Below are 20858 nucleotides of genomic sequence, written 5' to 3'. Positions count from 1 at the left end.
TATCCCATCTCACCTCATCAAGGACTCTTTACCAGCCATCTCCACACTCATCACAGAAATCATCAACTCCTCTCTCAAGTCCGGCTCAGTCCCCCGCCACTCAAATTGGCTGCTGTCACCCCCATCCTCAAAAAACTGGACTCAACCCTGACATCATGTCTAACTTTCGGCCCATCTCCAATCTTCCTTTTCTGTCCAAAATACTGGAACGTATTGTCGCCACACAACTCAAAACCCACCTCTGCTCAAATGAACTGTTCGAACCATTTCAATCCGGTTTTGCTCCCAACACAGCACCGAAACAGCCCTCCTGAAAGTCACCAACGACATCCTCCTCTCCGCTGACTCCGGCCACCTCACCATCCTTATCCTCCTGGACCTCACTGCAGCCTTTGACACCATCAACCATACCATTCTCCTCTCCCGTCTTGAGTCCTCTCTCAGCATCACTGGCACTGCACTTTCCTGGCTAAAATCTTACCTCACAGACCGACAACAATTCATCCATGTCAACAACTGCACCTCCTCCACTGCTCCCCTGTCCCAAGGCGTCCCCCAGGGTTCGGTGCTTGGTCCTCTCCTCTTCATACTCTACCTGCTCCCCATTGGCAACATCATTCGCCACCATGGTCTCCACTTCCACTGTTATGCCGATGACGTCCAGCTTTATATCTCCACCAAATCCATCACCCGGCCACTCACTCGACTCTCTCCAACTGCCTCACCGACATCAAATCCTGGATGCATTCCAACTTTCTCAAACTCAACTGTGACAAATCAGACCTTATCATTATCGGCCCCAAATCCCTCACCAAAACCACAGACAGTTTCCACCTCACCATTGACAACTCCACCCTGTCTCCATCCCCCCACAGTCGCAACCTCGGAGTCATCTTTGACACTAACCTCTCCTTTGAACATCACATAAACCTAATCACAAGAACTGCCTTCTTTCATCTCAAGAACATTGCCCGTCTTCGCCCATCACTCTCCTTCTCTGCTGCTGAAACCCTCATCCACGCCTTCATCACCTCCAGAATGACTACGCAACAGCATCCTCTATGGCACACCATCCAAAACTCTAAATAAGCTACAATACATCCAAAACTCCGCTGCACGTATGCTCACCCACACCCGCACCCGTGATCACATCACTCCCGTCCTCCAGACCCTCCACTGGCTCCCAGTTCCACAGCGCATTCAGTTCAAAATCCTCCTCCTACACACAAAGCCCTCCATAACCAGGCTCCTTCCTACCTCACTGACCTGCTCCATCGCCACAATCCATCCCGCAGCCTCCGCTCATCTGAAGCAAACCTCCTGACCCTCCACCCCGGACCAAGCACGAACCTGGGGCGACAGAGCGTTCTCTGTAGCTGCCCCTCCCTCTGGAACTCTCTCCCCAAACCCATCCGTGACTGTACCGACCTTCCAACATTCAAATCACTGACAAAAACTCACCTTTTTAAAATTGCTTTTAATGTTTAGCTAAGTCTGATGTGTTTTTAATGTTTTACTATTTGATGTTGTTTGGCTGCTTTTATGTTTATTCTATTTTTTATTTTATTTTTTTTATGTAAAGTGTCTTTGAGTATTTAGAAAAGCGCTTATAAATAAAATGTATTATTATTATTATTATTATCTGCTAACACAGAAAGAAATGAGCATCAAACACTTTGTTTTGTTTTCATCTATTCATTACATGCAGAGATCATGAAGATCAGCGGCGCCACAGTCAATACAAAGTGTGTTGTTCTTTTCTTGTGTGTGACAGTTGTGTCTTAAACCATCCTTATTAGTTCGTCAGGTCTGATGGAAATGCAGAAATGAATGTGCAATATTGGAACTTTAGTTCCTGAATTGATTAATACACCACATGACACTGCAATGTAGTACAAAGCTACATTACAGCTTCAATGGCCAAATCTTCCAGTGTGGTTGGTTATCTAACTGCAAATTACAAAGGTCTTCCAGTCAGGTTTTTGTGAGTTTAATTGCCTGTTAATGTATGCCTGTAGGTATGTGTGTGTGTGTGTGTGTGTGTGTGTGTGTATATATATATATATTAGCTTTGCTTGCTAATCTAAATTTAAAGAAAGCAAACCCTCCTTAAATACAGAGTGAGTTTGAGGCCAGTGCCCACAAGGGATAAAAAAAAAAGCAGTGATGTCATGTCAGCCTCTTTCTAAATTTAACTAGCTTCCTTATTGTTGACCAGAGCTCTAACCTCGTCCATAACTGTCTTCTCCGGAAGGAACAGTTCTTAAAATGAACAGACAGAACCTGAGAAAGAACAAATGGTGTAATGTGGTATTAACTTAAAACTCTGTAATGGAGACTGTGAGGTTGTTCCACATGCCATGCTGAGTTATGAGGGGAAAACAGAACTACATCACGTTGGTACTTAAAGTAATGGCATGACAGACATTTAAAAGGCTGACTGCACAGTTATCTCAAATTACTAAAGTCTAGCTACAGATCAGTGTATATAGCTCTAGAATTAGTACTTGCATTTTTGGCCAGTGGTCGACTGTCTGTAGGCAGATACAGTGTGAAAGCACTTATAGTGAGTAAGTTAGTCAAAGTTAGTGAGATTGGATGTGAGTGATGATTCAGGCCATGTTCATATGTGTCTTTCTAAGAACATACTCTCGTTCTAAAGTCCCTGACTTGGTTACCAGTAGAAGTCAGAAAACTGGTTTAAAATACTGCTACTGGTCTACAGATCACTCATCAATCAACCGTCTAGAACAGTGGTTCACAACCTTTTTCCTTCAGGGAGCCCTTTTCTATCAGTGAGTACACAGATGACTTAGTGACATTATTTATGGATATTTCATATTATATCCAAAACTGTACAATGAACCCAAACAGTGAACTCAGTAACTGCAGGACGTTTGTGTAAAACCAGTGATTTGGATGAATTTTGAGCAGCTTGTTTCCTGCCACATTACCTTCCCTCTTTGTTAAAAAAGGACATGCTTTCGGCCGCATGAGCTCAAAAGTAGCAGATGTGTGAGCGCTAGTGATTCACACAGTGCCACTACCACAGCAAGTTCCAGCCCACTCAGCTGAAACAGTCACAAAATGCTAATACACGCTTTCTCTGAAGAGTCACAAGCATGTGTTCCACTCTGTGTATGTCACCAGTCAGTGGTGTAATGGTTGGTTGTGAGCATTCTGTGGCTGCTACCCACCCTCAAATACAGGACCTTAGAGTTTAATCTGACAGATATATGCTGTTGAATGTCACTAATTACATTTACTCAAGTACAAACTTATTTCCAGTTTCCTTCACAGCATTTCAGACAGAATTATTGTATGTAATTACAATTTACTTTATATATCAAAAATTTAAATACAAAAAATGTATTAAATTATACATATATCAGTAAACTACTTTTACGTATCATACTTGAAGTACGTTTTGGTAAAACTTAATGCTCTGCTGTACTAATTTGAGGAAACACGTATATGTCACAATGGTGATGGTGACATTGACGTGACATTGATGTAATGTGACTTGAGCTGAAAACAGGACATGACTTGACATGCTTTTTATGTGACAGGATTTTTGGCATCATGTAGCGTAGATCCAATATGTATGTAATATGATATGATGTAATGTTGCTGGCTGCCTTCTATCCCAGTCTGTTGTAAGTCTATTTTTTCTTCCACAGGTTTTGCTGGAAGGTCGACCTGAACGTGGCTCAGGGAACAGCGTGGCCATCTTTGAAATTCACATTGTTCCTGGTTACTGCATAGGTCAGTGTCAGCATTATATCAAGTGAGATGTTTCACCTATGATGTGATTCTGATGTGAAACTGTATTTATTCATATAAAATACATCAAATTGAGTAAGAAATAATGGCTGTCTTTGCTCTGTCTGTGACCAGAGTGTAACTTTGAGGAGCATCACCTGTGTGGTTACAGTAACAGCTGGAACCCAAATGTCAACTGGTACGTAGGGGGGAGTATGGCTACAGAGTCTAATCTGCTTGTAAACCACACCAACCAGCGAGGTATATGCACACACACACACACACACACACACACACACGCACACGCACACGCACACGCACACACACACACACACACACACACACAGTGTACCGTGTAGTAGTACTGTCCATTCGAAGCTCATGTCGTTATTGCTATTGTTCTTGGTTTGGACGGCCCGTTAGTTGTCGTTTGAGATCAAATTAAAGTTTATTTTAATGTTTTTAAAAGACAAAACATGATGAAATGCTTGGTCATAGCTGCATTGTGTTACATAAACAAAATATCATACACATTCACGTATACATTCATCACCTGCATCCATAGCTTCCAAAATGTAAAAGGTCCAGTGTTTAATATTTAAAGAGGATCTACTGACAGAAATGCAGTATAATATAGGTTTGTTTACATCAGTGTGTAATCACCTGAATATAGGAATGTTTTTGTGACCTTAGAACGAAACCTTTTTTTATCCACAGACTCCAGGTCATGTTGAAGCACCATTTTCTACAGTAGCCCAGAATAGACAAACCAAACACTGGCTCTACATACAATAATCTTCTCTTTACTTGCGGTGCTACCAGACAGGAACAACCTTGCATACACCTATCGTTATTTGGCAAATTAATCTCAGTGGTGTAGGATTGGTATAAGGTGGCAAAGTTGAGTCTATCATCCAGTTTTCATTGAATTACCTGTTTTCATTGTCAACCTTTCAACGTTATCCTTATTCATCTTTGCCCAGAGGTCAGAAATCAAGTGTCACCGCTTCTGCCAAGAAACATTATTAAACAATAACAAAATGTTATTAAAAAAAATGTCATTGTAAATTAGAAAATGTTCGTGGGTCACCTGCTACCTTGAGTGTCACTCACTGCTGTATTCTATACTATATTAATCCCAAAGGGAAAATGCAGTGTTACAATAGCCAGGTCATGTAAATCACATAACAAGTGAGGTAGTCATGAAACATAATACAATAAAAGCCATAATGAATGGGGATGCACCGATACATTGGCCAAACATTAGTATCAGTCAATATTTACCTTGTTGACAAATGACAAATAAGATGGCATTCACCAATATCAGTGGCCAATGTTAATCTGTTGTGTTGCATCAGTTTTGCGCTGGCCGCATGTTGTGTTAGTTACTTCCAACTTGGATATTGGATATTATATATTATTGTAGAAATAGTCACCTGCATTTTCCGGCACTGACACAACCTGCAAATACTGATGTGCTCCATGCAGCAACATGGAAAGTGAGCGGCTCTGCATCTCATGTCTCAGAGAAGATGAATAGAGAAATAGACTGAGCTCCAACAAGACAGAGATGCCTATCTTTGTAGATGTCTTTGTATTCCTGGTACAAGAGAGTGAATAAAAAAACTAAACATAACATGAACATAAACTAGGACCATACTCTCAACTAATGTAAGTCCAGTTTGTATTCTAAGCAGGTACAGTGAATCCAATAGCAGCATCAAAATGTCCATAGAACTGTTTCAAACCATCGCTGCACAACAAACCACTTCTGGGTCTGCTCCTATGATCAGTATGTTCCAAACTCCCCAAACACATATTTCTGCTAAAATGTGGCTAAATATACAGCTTCCATTTGTCACTAGTGTGGTTAGCTGTTTACGTCTGTAGTTCCCAACTGGTTATTATTACGCAGAATGCTGTACAGTGTGGAGGTCGGACTTCTTCATCTGCATTTAGCTCAAGATACACGGAAACATAAGATAGATTTTAACTCACAGCTGCATCATAACAGTGCACCTGCATGGCTGGCTTTATGAAGGAGGAGCTGGAGGAGGTTCTCAGGAAAACAGTCTTAGTGTTAACTCAAAATAAATCATAGGACAGAAGTACCACAGAGTGCAGAATGTCCTGTTCAGAGTGGATGAGTGTAATTAGAGAGCAGACTTCAGTAGATGTTGGGAAGATTTTCACTCTCAAACTTTTGCCTCAGGGTCCGGATAACTGTCCAAGTAAACATCCTTGGATCACCTGACAGTGTAACATTGCCTACTGTATAAACTATACTGTGTAATCCGTGTCCATGAGTCAACTTGACTGCTTCCCACCCAAGTCATGCACCACTCTGCTTTAGCACAACACTTTTTGCTTTTTGACTTCATTGACAACTGTAGCAATATTTTACACTGTTACATTATATCCGTTATATTTCTGTGTCTCAGCAGGACTTGGCGACAGGACTTTTATTCTTTGGTAACATTTTTTGATGAAACGTTCCCACAAATGGATCGAACAGACACTGTAGCCTTATTGAGCATGTTTGTCAGTTTTGCTAATGATCAAAAAAGTTGCAGTTAAGCAGGATTGCCTCATGGACAAATTCAAGAGATGTTTAAGATGAAAGTACAAAAATATTCTTGCATAAGGCCCAATCTTCCCAATCAATCTTATGATAAGTTTTCCACAGTTTGCAGAACTGCAGTGTCAGTGTAAAGTTCCATGTGCGGAGGATGAGTTGAGTCTCACAGCCTGAGGGAAGAAGCTGCTCTGTAGTCTGGTGGTACGGTAGCGGATACTGCTGTATCTCTTGCCAGATAGCAGCAGGGTGAACAGGCTGTGGCTGGGGTGTGTGCTGTCTTATAGTATCTGTGCAGGCACATCGCCTCACCATTATCACTGATGCTGGGTAGCTGAGTACTAATGATCTTCTGGGTGGTTTAAATCACCCACTGTGGCATCCTCCTGTCCTGGGCCATGCACCAGTCAGGATGCGATCGTTCCTCTTTAAAAGTTAAGAACTTGGCACAGGAATTTTGCTTTCTCAAATGTCCTTAACCAGGGTGGAGATGTAAAATGACCATGACAGGTTTTTATGATGTTGATTCCCAGGAACCTGAAACTGTTTACCTACTCTACCTCTGCTCCACTGATGTACACATGGCTCTGTGTCTTTGCCTCCCTTTTCCTGAAATCAACATTCTGCTCCTTGGTCTTGCTATAATTTGTTTTCTGTGTGCACCTTGGATTGCAGTCATGGGTGGACACAACAGTCTCTGATTTCCAGTTTCCGGGTAAACTTGATTCTTAATCCATTAATATTCCACATCCATTTTATTTTCCTGTGACCAGAGTAGGCTGGGTAGCGGAGCAGTTCGGTTAGCTCAGCTCTTTGCCCGGCTCTTATTGTTCCCAAAGATGTTGTGGGCAGTGATTGTGTCAAGGTCTGTTGCACTTCCTTTTCTGACACTGATGAGTGTTTTTCTGTCATATGTGCTTTGGTAATAAAGGCAAAAAATAACAGATAAAAACAAAAATGTAGCACAGCTTGAGGAAGCTACTCTGCAACGTGCCGTGGTAATGGTGGTGATGTGCTGAATTTAAATAAACTTAAACTTAAACCAGGCGAAATCCCACTGAAATTACAAATCTAATTTACATGAGCCACCTGGCCATGACACAATCTATGTGGATCACAAAATATTCCCACTTCTATCAGTTTGTGGTCTACCAGTTTGAAACAACCAAGGTTCCAGCTGCATAAAGTTGCAGATACTGAGGCTCTGTAGTTTGACAGTCAGTTTATATGGATTGATGGTTCTGGAGGCAGAATCTGTAATCAGGAAGGTGTGCTGGCCAGTGAAATGAGCTACTGTATTGTTTGGTTACAATGAAGACCTGCTTGTTTGGACCACAGTGGCTTGTGGTGATCCATCTCTGCTTTATATGCTTAAAAGCATATTGTAGTCAGTGCTCGCTGCAGTTTGTACATAAAACATCTGTTTAATCTCCAAATACTGGTGGAGGCGTGTGTGTAAATCACTATACACCAGCCACCATAACAATTAGGGCTGTGTACTGGCAAGAATCTAGCAATACGATACATATCCCGATACAGAGTTTACATTTCAACATACAACGATACTGCGAGCAAGGTGAGGAATTGCGATTAAAAAAAAATCTAATTTTAGGAAAACTGTATTTGTACAGTAACTATAACATCCATCATCAGAGGCCTCAGTTCTTCACTGCTATCTACCAGTTGGTTAAAACACAAAAATCAACACATTATCGCAAAACAAAATATTGCAATACTCAGGTGTATCGATATTTTCGTGCACCCTTAGTAACAATCCATTAGTTCATTTCCACAGTCTTATGGCAGCTTGTAAAACCACACACATCCTATAAATGTGACTGTATCATCCCATAACCGTGTACCCTCATCTATATCTTCCACTGCTCCAGGCCACCACATGTATGTGGACTCTGTGTATGCCAAGCACTTCCAGGAAGTGGCCAAGCTGACCTCACCCATGACTACGGTGCCCATGGCTGGCTGCCTGTCCTTCTACTACCACCGAGACCAGGAGAGGGGAAACATCTTTTCAGTTTTCACCCGAGACCAGCTGGGCCACTATGAGGAGATCTGGAGGCCGGAGGTGTACGCTACCGCCGGATGGACTCTGGTCAGCGTTGACATCAAGGCCCCACACCCCCTGGAGGTCAGTACTGGAGGTAGCATGCACAATTATCAGTGCACTAAGAAACTGGATGAACAAAAAAAGCAATATGTTCTGTTCTGATTCGTATAACATGAATGATGACTATGTTCCAGCAATTATTGCAGTGCAATGCAGACCTATTTAGTGTATGTATAATGACTTCTGTGGAGGAGCTTTGTCAAATCTGAAAATAATCTGATAATGTCATCAGGGTGATCTCAGCTTGGGCTTGAACACCACAAATTTCTAACAGAAACTGTGTCTCAAAGGACCATTGGAGTTTGAAAGATGTGGGCGGATGTGGCAACAAAATATGCCATCAAGTTGCATCATTGGAAATGTTGGATCCCCATAAGGACTGGAGACTAAAAGTCAGGATATTCTCAGCCTCTGCTGCACAGATTTTTATAGTTCTTCTTAGATCTGTAATGCAAGTCCCCCGACATAATGAAAATGTAATGCTGCTTAATAATGCACATGTTCTTCAACCAACTGCATCTATTCTGTCTAAGCGTGCTGCATAAGGGTTGATAGCTGCAGCACATTTCTTGCAGTCATCAGCAGAGAGCATTGTCCTGACCCTTGGCAGTCGCCATATTAATGATCCTTATGGCCTGTGGGAGGAAGCTCATCCTTTCTGTGTTGGCCTTGTTACTGTGGAGGAGTTTGTTTGACTGCAGAAACTGAAAAACCTTTGATTCTCCTTCCCATGGTCTTGTACAGTCTGTGTAGATGCAGATATATATGAGGGTGTAGACTGAGACCACCTCTAAAGATGCTGACAAATACAGTACCCTTACAGGGTTTAGTGTCCTGTCAGATAAAACCTGTACATTTTAAACCTTAAAGGTCAATAATTACGTACATTCAAAAAACACTTTCAACTTCCAGTGTTCAACTACGCGTTTGTGTGTAGGACAGAAATTCATGAGTCAAAGGGTTTTATTTTTTGACAGTGTTTGCCACAGTGACCCTAGCAAATTTTAGGAAAACTGTCTAAAGAATAAAAAATAAAGTTACAAAATCATTATTAACATTTTATATGTTGTACTATCAATATTTCCCATCAACATGGTTTCTCATTCTTTGTCAGTGCTTTAACCTCTAGGTCTCCTAGATTAACACACTATAGCTGAGTGAAATTGCCTTCGACGACTCTCCATATAGCCTAGAAATCTGACTGCAGCTAAAACTTTCACATCCAACAACTTAAGACACTTTTATGTGTCATGTCATTTTCATCTTAAATTTTTGATAGAAAAAAATTTAGCTCTTGTTGTAGGGCTGTGGGCACTTTCTCATTTCATCTGCTTTAAACTATGATACTGTATATATATATGTATATATATATATGATATATGACATATTAAGTGTCTCTTGTGTTATTAGTCTAGTGTGTACAGGCATATGTTGCAGGGAGCCTCTTGTTTCAATTCAATTCAATTCAATTCAATTCAATTTTATTTGTATAGCGCCAATTCATAACAGAAGTTATCTCAGGACACTTTTCAAATAGAGCAGGTCTAGACCGAACTCTTTAACATTAATTACAGAGACCCAACAGTACCACCATGAGCAAGCACTTGGCTTTCCTTTCATTTCTTTTTCATCTTAAGCTGCAAGGAAAAAAAACAAAACATATGGTACTCTCTCTTATTGTTGTGTTGTGTGCAGCTGAGTACACACACACACATGCACTCTCTCCTCTGTGGGTTTTCCACTGTACTTTGAAATGAGTATTCTTCCCTCTGACTCCACGGCTTCCTTTCCTTGTGCTTTCAGCCAGAACACCTCCCACAGCCTGCTGCTGTTCTGTGGAAAGAGGCTTGCGTAACGTTACTAACTGGGTCGGTTCCTCTGTCCAGTTGAGCCAAAAGTCGTACAGAGGTTTTCCATCAACCAGCGCTCTGCTGACTAACCCATGTTCCTGAATTTACCCCACGCTGATGTCACCGTCTGGCTTTTGCAGCTGTCTCATCTATCAGTATATGTCATAGGCTCGCAACATGTCTTTAACAGTTCACAGAGCATGTTCTCGGGATTAATAGCTCTCAGTCATACGTTGCTTATTTGTTAATGGTTGCTGTTTATGTCTGTGTGTGTTACCAGGTGGTGTTTGAGGTGGCTTTCAACAGTGCCAGAGGTGGATACGTGGCCATAGATGATATCACCTTTTCCCCTGAATTCTGCCACACAGACACAGGTGAGAGAAGACGTCTGGATCTTCGGGGTGCTAATGATTAACCACAATCATAAAGACTGTTCTGTATCTCAGTCCTGGTTCACTTTGGCTGGCTGTTACATATGCTGGACTCCTCACTTGTGGCCACTGGAGGCTGCAATGTTAATTACACCTCACAGAGCATAAGTGTGGAAGAGTGCACTATTGATTTGGTTTTTAGTGTTGGGGTTAGGAGGTTTAGGCTCAGAGATTCTCAACAACTCCCCCCACTGAACCCCCTGGGAGGCACTTAAAAAGGGAGGCAAAGGAAAAAGCAAAAAAGTCTCACTCAAAACCCATGACTGATATAAGATAGCAGCAAGGTGAACAGGCTGTGGCGGAGGTAAAGGCAAGAATTAAATTTAGAAAGGAAGAGAAGAGTCAGAAAACCAGAAAAAAGAGGGAACGAAAGGATGAAGGAGAAAGCAAAAAAGGGAGAGGGAGACAAAAGGTGAGTGAAAAAAGAAATGAGAGCAAAAGAAAGAGAGAAATATAGACGATGCTTATGGTCAGGCACCCAACATGCATACATTAGAGTCAGAGTAACTATGGGTTACGGTTGTGCGGACTAAAAAGGTTAAGTTTGTGCGAATGGGAAATATTAAGTTCATTAAGGGTTCCAAATTTCACAGCAATCTGCCCGAGGCCCCATTCATACATGCACCTTGTTATGTAACTGTGATCATAAATTTTGTTGGCCTCGTGTTTGAGTGAGTAGGCACCCGAGTCACTGTACAGGCCACGATGGCGTTCTGCACAGGCCTGTAATATTTTCCTAACCCATCCAACGTGGCTCAGTTCTGAACTGAATGTCGTCACATTAACACGAAGACTACCAGCAGCTCACGGTTCAGTACACACAGCCATTACTCGTAACCACACACTGTGGATGAGCCTGTTTTAAGAGCTTCTTCTCACGTTAGATCAGTCTATAAAATGTGATTTTGTTTTTTTATTGTGATACAGAATAGGCTAAAAACCATGAAGTCTGCAAAATGGAAATGTTAAGTTGAGGCTTAACAAGCTACCTCTGCATTTATATTGTCCTACTCATCAAACTTTGGCTAGCATGGCAAATATTCATATTACTACAAGTAGTAGATAAGTAAGTATAAAGAGTGTAAGTATTTGAAACATGAAAATCAATTCAGATTGGAGATGCTGTGTTTTGCGTTCCAGAGCCGACCATTGACCCCTCCATAGCCAACTGTGACTTTGAGAATGGGCTGTGTCTGTACTATCAGGAGAGAGCAGAGAGTAAGGAGTGGAGCAGGATTTCAGTGAAGCCCAATGCCTACAGGATAGGAGACCATACCACAGGATCAGGTGAGTCACACTGCACCGCAGACTGCTCACTGACCACACTGACAGGGAGTTATGGGCACGTTGTTTTACTATGGGTTTGTTATCTGCAACCACACCGCTAGATGCCTAAATCCTACCCACTGGGCCTTTAATGAGCTGTAACCTGGGGCCTCATATATCCTCAACTTAAAAAACCCTGTGAGGATGTAGTACGAGGTCCTTCCTTGCATTTGCACTTAATTTCACAAATGGGAACATTTTAGATATACACTGTTAAAAATTCAAAAGCTTGAGTGTGTCATTTACATGGTTTGTTTGGTTTAGCTGAATCCAGGCCCGTGCTGGCCGCTGGCCCAAAACAACAGCCAGCACAAACCACTTGACTGTGTTTCAGTTTGCAAAAGCAAAAAAAATCCAACAGACAACACAGGGACAACGTAACCAACCGACACAAAGACTAAATACACAGCTGAGGGGAAGGATAATGGGAGCCAGGTGAAAATAATCAGGGTGATGCAGACAATCAAAGCTATAGGGAAAACAGACAAAGACAGGAAGTGAATTTAAACAAGACAGAAGACGAGACGTTTACCAAATAAAATGGAAATAACAGACCCAAGTAAACCCAAAACCGTGACACAAGACTCATTTCCTTTGCTGTTCTTCATGTAAAGCTAGCAACGATGCAGTCCAGGTGACAACATAGTGAAGATATGTCAGACTACTTTCCTAAATCTCAATACAGATGTAGTAATAAGAAGATGGTTCATTTTTTATGTTCAACCTTGTTGAGATTTGAAAGTATGTGGAACTTTAGTATCAACTCCGGAGCAATGTCCTAATTCAGGTTCAGGAAGTCATCCTTAAACTGGATGGAGAACAGAGGAAAGTAGGAAATAGGAGCAGTGATAATGGATACAGGTTACATTACAATTGTTAAGTTCATGAATTCCAAAGTGGGCATGGGAAATTTAGGAAAATTAACTATTACATTTCAGTATTTGGAGTATTTGCTGGGGTATTTTGTTCAAAATAAAGCTGTGTTGGATTGTAACAACATATACGTATACATATTATATGAGACATCCCAGTGATGTACAGAAATATGAATTTGAGGTTGTTCCACTCTTCCTTGCAACTCTCAACCCACTTAACCCAGGCAAGAAAACCTCACTTGCTGCCTCATGATGGACGACATTTTACTTTGCACAGTGTTCCGTTGTAGTAGAAGTAACATTACCACTCTTGTTCTTAATTATGTTCCTTTTCTTATTTTTCTTAGGCTGTTTCCTCCTGGCAAACACTCGTTTCACTTCAAAGCCTGGTTATATGGGTCGGCTTCATGGTCCCTTTTTACCGGGGAACCACAAATACTGCCTGAGGTTCTTCTACCTGCTTCATGGCTTTAGGAAAGTAGACAACGCTCTTGTTCTTTACATTTATGATGAGAACAATGTGGCCCAGGAGAAGGTGTGGGGCCTGGCTGACACTTCCAGGTCTGTATGGACTGAGGTGGAGATCACCTACACGAAGCCCATGGTTTCCAAGGTACGAAGCACTAGATGTAGAGGTTGATGTTTTTAAATGATCTGAATGTAGAAAAAAAAGGTTGATGGATGGATGGATGAATGGATGAGAGGTGAATAGAGGGAATTATGAATAGACTGGATAAATGGTTTAATAGCAGTACTCAGTCTTTCTCTCTGTTTCCCAGTTTGTGTTTGTCAGCATATGTACGAACTTCTGGGAATGTGGCCTGGTGGGCATAGATGACATCACTGTCACCCTGGGGGACTGTCAGATCACAGCAGGTAAAAGACTCTCTAAGGAGCCCCCTTAAAGTTCCAGAAACTTTATATTGTCTTCTTAGACCAGGTCAGTACAAAATAAGAAAGTCTACTGCCAGATTGGAAAATCATTGGTCGGATCAATTAAAGCCACCTTTTGGCCATCAGTCCCTGCCAAAATGTTGGGGAACAGCCAGTTCAAACCCCAGATTCATCACCCTAGACAGTGACACACAACAGCTCATTGCAATACTTAACATTGAACAAGCAACAACCTCCATGGCAGTTTTGGTGTCTATAGCTAAATTCCCTATTCATGACAACTGTATTGGGGCGAGCCACACAACACTATGGGTGGTGTTAGTGCTCCCTATTGCAGAAAAAATGTTGACCGTAAGTAGTATCAAAAACAGGGTTTGCTTTAAGGATTATAACTTTAACGTTACATTATATGGCCAGAAATATATAGACACCCCTCCACACCCATTGCTAATTGGTGCATAAAACCAAGGACACAACCATGGAATTTCCATTGTCAAACATTTGCAGTCGTATGGTTTGCAACGAAGAGCTCTCACTTGCAACGGTTCAGCTGTGAAGTGGTAGGACACAAACTCACAAAATAGGAGCACTGAATACTGAAGTGTGTAAAAATCATTTGTCCACCCCTTCAGTACATGAATTGTTCAGAGTTCTTAATGACATGGGTTTCCATTGCTAAGAGCCTAAGATTATCTTGCACAATGCCACGTGTCAGCTGGCAGCCAGGTTCCAAACACTTGTAGAAACCCTTCCCAGAAAAGGGAAGGCTGTTATGTGTGTGTGTGTGTGTGACCGTGTGTGTTTGCTCCACAGGCTCCCTCCCAGGCCAGTGTAACTTTGAAAGCGGAATCTGTGGCTACATCCAGGATAAGAAAGAGGACAAAGCCGACTGGCTGCGAGTCCGAGGACACACCCCCACCTCCTATACAGGACCCAGAGGAGACCACACTACTGGGGTGGGTGAGTCATTTCCTCATTCATTGTTTTATTCATTTATTCAGAGCTCAGACACCCACATGATGGCTGGATGGAACCCTGTGTGTGGTCCAACATTTGAACGCAGAAGGTGTCCGTATACTGGAGCTGTTGGATGTTCATAGTCTCTGTTCTCATTGTTCTTATTCACACAGCAGTTCTTCTTTATGTGTTGCCCTTTCACAGCTACAATAACAAATGGGAACCACTGGGATCAATACAGTCCGCACTGTAAAGTGTGTTATTCACGGTTTTGTCCACTGTGTGCCTCCTTCAGGTTACTTCATGTACATCGAGGCATCGCTTATGCGGCCGGGTCACAAGGCTCGACTGCTGACCTCTGACCTGCGGGGCTCCTCGTCCCCTCAGTGTTTGATCTTCTACTACCACATGTACGGGTCTGGCACCGGGATACTGAGCGTGCTCTTGCGCCACGGCAGCGTAGAGCGGGACACGCTGCTTTGGAGACTGCGCGGCGAGCAGAGCGTCAGCTGGATGAGGGCCATGGTGGACTACCACTGCGATGTCCGACACCAGGTACGTCAGTGTGTAGATTATAGTCACAGACTGTCTCCTCACATAAAGATAGTGAGAAAACGCTGATACATGAATCCATATTTTGCTAGATACACCAGTGCAATAGATTCCCTCTCCTCACAGTACACCTCTTTTGAATTCTTTGCACTGAATGATAAACAAAAAGCTCATAGTTAACAATCTCACCAATCATCACATATGACCCTTTAGAAGTGTGTGGCGGTGTCTGTATCTACAGAGACCCTGCAGTCCCTCTGCCTGTCTTTTCTTGTTTTGTTGTGTGCGGGAGATTTCCGGGGGTCAACCTTTAGGCAGTGCTAGGGTGAGAGGTCAGGATAAAATTGAGCACACAGCAGACAGTGCAAAAATCTTCCTGCAGGATTGTGCAGAGGTGCTTCAGAACATAACCGCTGTGAAGCAATCAGAAAATAACATTTTATTTCTCTGATTCACTACTTTGTTCTCTATAACATCGCCTCGTTTCGTCCGTCACCATCTATCTTGTTCTACCATCGCTGCTCTCAGTTGAGTTGGGGGGGAGGGGCCAACTTTGAATAGAGCATTTACACAGCAATGGAAAAATCCTGCATAGTTTTGCCTAAAATAGACAGTTAGAGATTCATGCTGATAATTTTTCAGTTCATCTGCCCGTCTGCCAACTTAACAGCCTTTCCGAAATGCTAGTAGATTTTCAAACATTCCTTTACTGAACATTATTTAGCGTTCTATGCAGCAAATCAGGGTAAATGAGGTCCATAACACGTTTCAGTTTCACTCAGTTTCACATGGCCATTGTAGTCACATAGTTTGTGTTTCCTGCAGATTATATTTGAAGCCATCCGAGGCCCATCACTAAGAAGTGATATTGCTATTGATGACATCCGTTTTAAAAGGGGACCGTGTGAAGGTTAGTGTAATACACAGTCTAAAATCCTATCTATTCCATTCTAAACAGCTGTTGTTGTGTCCCTACTGTGTCATATTGTATTGTATTGTGTATGTGTCGACATATTATCACTGTACAAGAGCAATATCCAAAATCCCAAACTAGACCTGATAATAGTTTACATATTTGTTCAGAGTGTTTAATACAATATGCATTGTTTTATAAGTGGAACTGTGATATCTGTGTTGTCTTGTCCTCCTTTTCAGATCCTGGTGACATCACTCCATACTCTGGCTCCTCAGAGTATTTCAATGAGATTGAGAACTGAGACTGGCGGGAGAGTCTTTCTGTATAAACGCTTGGTAGTTTTGGCTGGTTGGGCTGGGGGCTGGGTGGCTTTCAGAAGTATGAATGTGAACAATCCACCATGACAATTTACAACATTGTAGAGCAATGCTTATGTTGCAGCTGCAACCTCCACCACACTGTACTGCTGTCTTCCTCAATGTCAGTGTTTGTGCTTTCAGTGTCTGATGCCAGATGATGGAATTGTATAATGTGCTGGGGAACGGTCGTCAACATTCATACATCTCACGTCTCAGTCTTGTGACATTCAATCAAACAACCACAATCCAGTGTTAAGGCCTGTTGACACTTTGCACAAGAAGTATTTGAAATATTTGCCAGGTATGCCACAAGTCAATGATAAAAGGCGCTTTCCTTCAGTGGTCAGGTATAGTGAGGTCATTTACAAATGCATCCTCCTGAAAGGAAACCCAGCACTGTGGAGGCCAAACACATTCTGAGTTTTCCTCTAAATATAAATATTTCACTGTCTAGGGTGATAATATTTTACATATTAAGGCTCCAGAGTGTAGGATATAGTGGAATCTAGTGGTGTAGATTGCGACTCCCTCGCTTCCCCCTCCCATTCAAAGCACAAAGGAGAAACTACGGTAGCTGGAAAATACACACAAAAAAGTGTTTTGTTTGTCAGTTCTGGGATACTGTAGAAACATGTTGTCTGTAGATGTAAAAGGCTCATTCTTTGGTAACAAAATCATAACAATTCCTATTTTCAGGTCAGTAAGGTATACATGTACATATACATATACATATACACACATATATACATAGGCTGCATATATATAAAAATACACTAATGAAAGCATATATTACATACATTACATACTTATGAATATAATATTAAATTTCTACCAATAGATCCTCGGCAGACCTTTGACATTGGAACGGTAGTACTGGGAAAGAGTTGCAAGACAACTTAAACCGACAACTGAAAATTGAATTGTTCTGTAATTGTTACCTTACCTCGCCTTCCATGGAGTCTGCCATGTTGAACCGCCAAGTTTCTACAGGAACCCAGAACACTGGCTCTAGACAGGCCTGTTCGTGTACTTGAGTGAGTTACAATCTGCAACTACACCGTTAAATGTCACTAAATCCTCCACGCTGGTCCTTTAAACTTAGTCTTAACATAATTTCTGACACTGTGCTCGCGTTTAATTAAAAAAAGATACCAAGCATAAAACCCTTCCCTTCCACAGGTTCTAAAAAGCCCATTTGTAACTTACACACCTGTGATGTATGAATCTCAAATTAACTTAAATTTGACAGCACCTGCCTCACACCTTTAGCTGATCATTCATACATTGTTCATAAAGCTAATGCACCACAGACGTGGGTGCTTCTTGGGTAAGAGATAAGATCATTTCTATGTCAAAGTAAAAGTTATAACTCCTTATCCTAATAACACTGCTTATCTGGTTATCATGGCTCCTGTCAGTGGGTGGGATATATTGGACAGCAACAGAACATTTTATCCTCAGAGTTGATGTGTTAGAAGCAGGAAAAATGGGCAGCGACTGACCAAGGGCCACATTGTGATGGCTAGACGACTGGGTCAGAGCATCTCCAAACCTGCAGCTCTTGTTGGGTGTTCCCGGTCTGCAGAGGTCAGTATCTATCAAAAGTGCTCCAAGGAAGGAAAAGAAGGGCCAAGGCTCATTGATGCACGTGGGGAGTGAAGGCTGGCCCGTGTGGTCCAACAGACGAGCTACTGTAGCTCACACTGCTGAAACAGTTAATGCTGGTTCTGATAGAAAGGGGTCAGAACACACAGTGCAGAGCAGTCTGTTGGTATGGGGCTGCAGAACATTATTGACAGAATAAAACAGAATGTTATGGCTGATCGCTGTATATCAGGCTTTGGGTTAACACAATGCTAGTTAGTAGATACATTCATCGTTGGTTTGGATATTTTTAAGGAAATCTTTTGACAAGAAGATATTGCCAACCTTATCCTATAAAGTACACACAATTAACATAAAGGCATTCATGAATTGGATGTTTGATATTTAATTGCTTTCCAAAGAGAACTGATGGAAAAGTCAGATAATCAACCTTTCAGCTCAGGGAGGTCGTGGCCCACCTTACTGGAGCCTTCTCTGTGGGAACTGGAAAAGGGCATGGAAGAAAAAAAGGGCTGAAATAAAATATCTTTGCATAGTGGCACTGGGCCTTGACTGCTGCCGTAGTTCGTCTAGGAGGAAACAAACACACACAACATCACAACAACATTAACAATGAGCAATACACTTTTCTCCTGCCGGCAAACCTCAGCTTCTGCGGCAAAAGCATTGGACATTCAATCTGAGAAATTAGATCTTGTAAACCTTTTTTTTTTTTAATAATAATACTTTTCCACTGTTGCACTGTTTGTTCATTAGCTCTGCTCTGTATATATTTGTTTATATAGTGTTTGAATTTAGAAATGGATGCTTAGCTATGGACAAGTTTCAAGTTTGAATGCCAATACATACAATTCTGCTGATACTTCCTACATATCTCATCTCATCTCATATAATAAGGCTGTTTTGGTTATTTGTTGGTCAGATTTTGCTCCACTGTGAGTCCAGATTCAGTCTTCAATCACTACCTTGGCCAGGGGTGGCCAACCAGTCAGGCATGAAGAGCTTAACAACCCCCACATTGTTGCATTTTGACTTATTATAAATACATTTTGAAATGTAAATCATTAGTATCTTTTCAAGGTATGGATTCAGTAAGGTGCTGGAAACCTTCCCTAGAGGTTTGATCCATGCTGACTCATTAGCATCACACAGTTCCTACTACTACTACTACTACTACTACTACACAGTAGAACATGAGACAGATAATCTGTGAAACAATCAGGTTCCTCTGGCTCCTCCTAGAGCTCCTAATGGCATTTACAAGAATCCACCGGGCCTGCACCAAAACAACCAATCAGCTGTTGTAGCCTACAACGATAGCTAACGTGGTAAATTTAGCATAGTGTTCATTTCCACAGCTAATAATAATAATAATAATAATAATAATAATAACTTTTTTCATCCTCTCATTAATCCCAGTTGTACTCCATCAACAAAACTCAACATTTCCTGAAATGTTCGAGCGGAACTCTTGAGTTTCTTTCTTGGTAGCTTCACGTCGTTAGGGTAAAAAGACAGAGTGGAATACCTGACATGACTCTGTTTGTGCATTGATGGAATTAAGGCTGTGGAAATGGACATTATATCAAATTTACCAAGATGACAGGTAAACATGTAGGAGGTTTTAAGTTAGCATTAACTGGGGAACAGGGGAAATTAGAAATAAAGCCCTGGTCCTCTCCGCCCCTGAGGTAAATAAAGGCCCTGGCGACCGTTTGACAATTTCCGGTATATATCTCATCTTTCCCACAAGGAACTGGAACACATGGTCGGAAGGGACACCAGACTTCTTTGCTAAGCCTCCTGTCACTGTGACCTGGTCTGGGAAAGCGTGCGATTGGATGGATGGAACCTGGGAGCTTGTTTAAAATCTGCATGACATCTTTTGGAATGTCTGTTAGGACACTTAGACCCAGGTTGCAATAAACTATCCAACAGTAACTGAGCTCTTGACCCTGTCATTTGCTAGAGATGTTCCCTGTTGACATACACAAGGAGGTATATGCCATTTTGACATTAAATAGTAGGGTAAACACAGGTTAGCAATGATTAAGGTTCCATTTCATTTAATGTAGCAGACCCTATCCAGTGAGCCAACATGCGCAATAGAAGCACCTGTGTTTACCGTACTATTTAGTATCAAAATGGCTGCTGGGAAAAAGGTCTATTTGGCCACTACATTGAATGTACAAAATATTGTGGACAGTCTGTCCCATCAAAACTTTGATCCTGAGTGAGATGTAATAACAAGTACTATCTAGTAAGCAGGATATTTGGTACGGATGTTTATGGTTAGGATGAGGTTTGGTGGCTCCTGATCGTTCCTCTATTGGCGCCATCAGGCCTAAACGTTCCCCCTGTATTTACTTGTATTTGGGGGGTCTACTTTAAGTTCACATGAGTTAATCTTCCTGGTGACATTGGATATAAAAAAATAAAATGCGTGGCCACGGGAACTATCTCGTGGCCACTCTAAACTGATTAGTCTGAAAAACAGAAGAATAAGAAATTATGCAGAAAATCGGGAAAAAATTACGCTTGAAAAACCAACCATAAAATAAATTACTCTGAAAAACAGAAAAAAATTTTTCAGAAAAACAGAAATAACTACTCCGAAAAACAAACCAAAAA

The 20858-nt window shown here is 41.6% G+C and overlaps 1 protein-coding gene across 2 annotated transcripts in view; it reads left to right on the top strand.

Moving 5' to 3' along the window:
* mamdc2a (MAM domain containing 2a) overlaps positions 1 to 20168 on the top strand; it is a 32991-nt gene extending 12823 nt beyond the window's left edge. Inside the window, exons 4-14 of one of the 2 annotated variants that reach the window (XM_051422162.1) lie at positions 3681 to 3765; positions 3898 to 4023; positions 8227 to 8483; positions 10593 to 10686; positions 11884 to 12030; positions 13292 to 13557; positions 13724 to 13820; positions 14652 to 14798; positions 15091 to 15350; positions 16173 to 16257; positions 16503 to 20168. In XM_051422162.1, coding sequence (XP_051278122.1) covers positions 3681 to 3765; positions 3898 to 4023; positions 8227 to 8483; positions 10593 to 10686; positions 11884 to 12030; positions 13292 to 13557; positions 13724 to 13820; positions 14652 to 14798; positions 15091 to 15350; positions 16173 to 16257; positions 16503 to 16564 — 1626 coding nt within the window. In that variant the 3' untranslated portion in view covers positions 16565 to 20168. Of the gene's footprint in view, positions 1 to 3680; positions 3766 to 3897; positions 4024 to 8226; positions 8484 to 10592; positions 10687 to 11883; positions 12031 to 13291; positions 13558 to 13723; positions 13821 to 14651; positions 14799 to 15090; positions 15351 to 16172; positions 16258 to 16502 lie in introns of those variants that run through there. The other variant, XM_051422163.1, reaches the window with a different exon arrangement.
* Positions 20169 to 20858: the final 690 nt, after the last annotated feature.

Source organism: Dicentrarchus labrax, unplaced genomic scaffold, assembly GCF_905237075.1.
Source record: "Dicentrarchus labrax unplaced genomic scaffold, dlabrax2021, whole genome shotgun sequence".
Taxonomy (NCBI): domain Eukaryota; kingdom Metazoa; phylum Chordata; class Actinopteri; family Moronidae; genus Dicentrarchus; species Dicentrarchus labrax.
The sequence above is the reverse complement of the archived record's forward strand: the minus strand, read 5'-3'. Positions and strand labels throughout refer to the sequence as shown.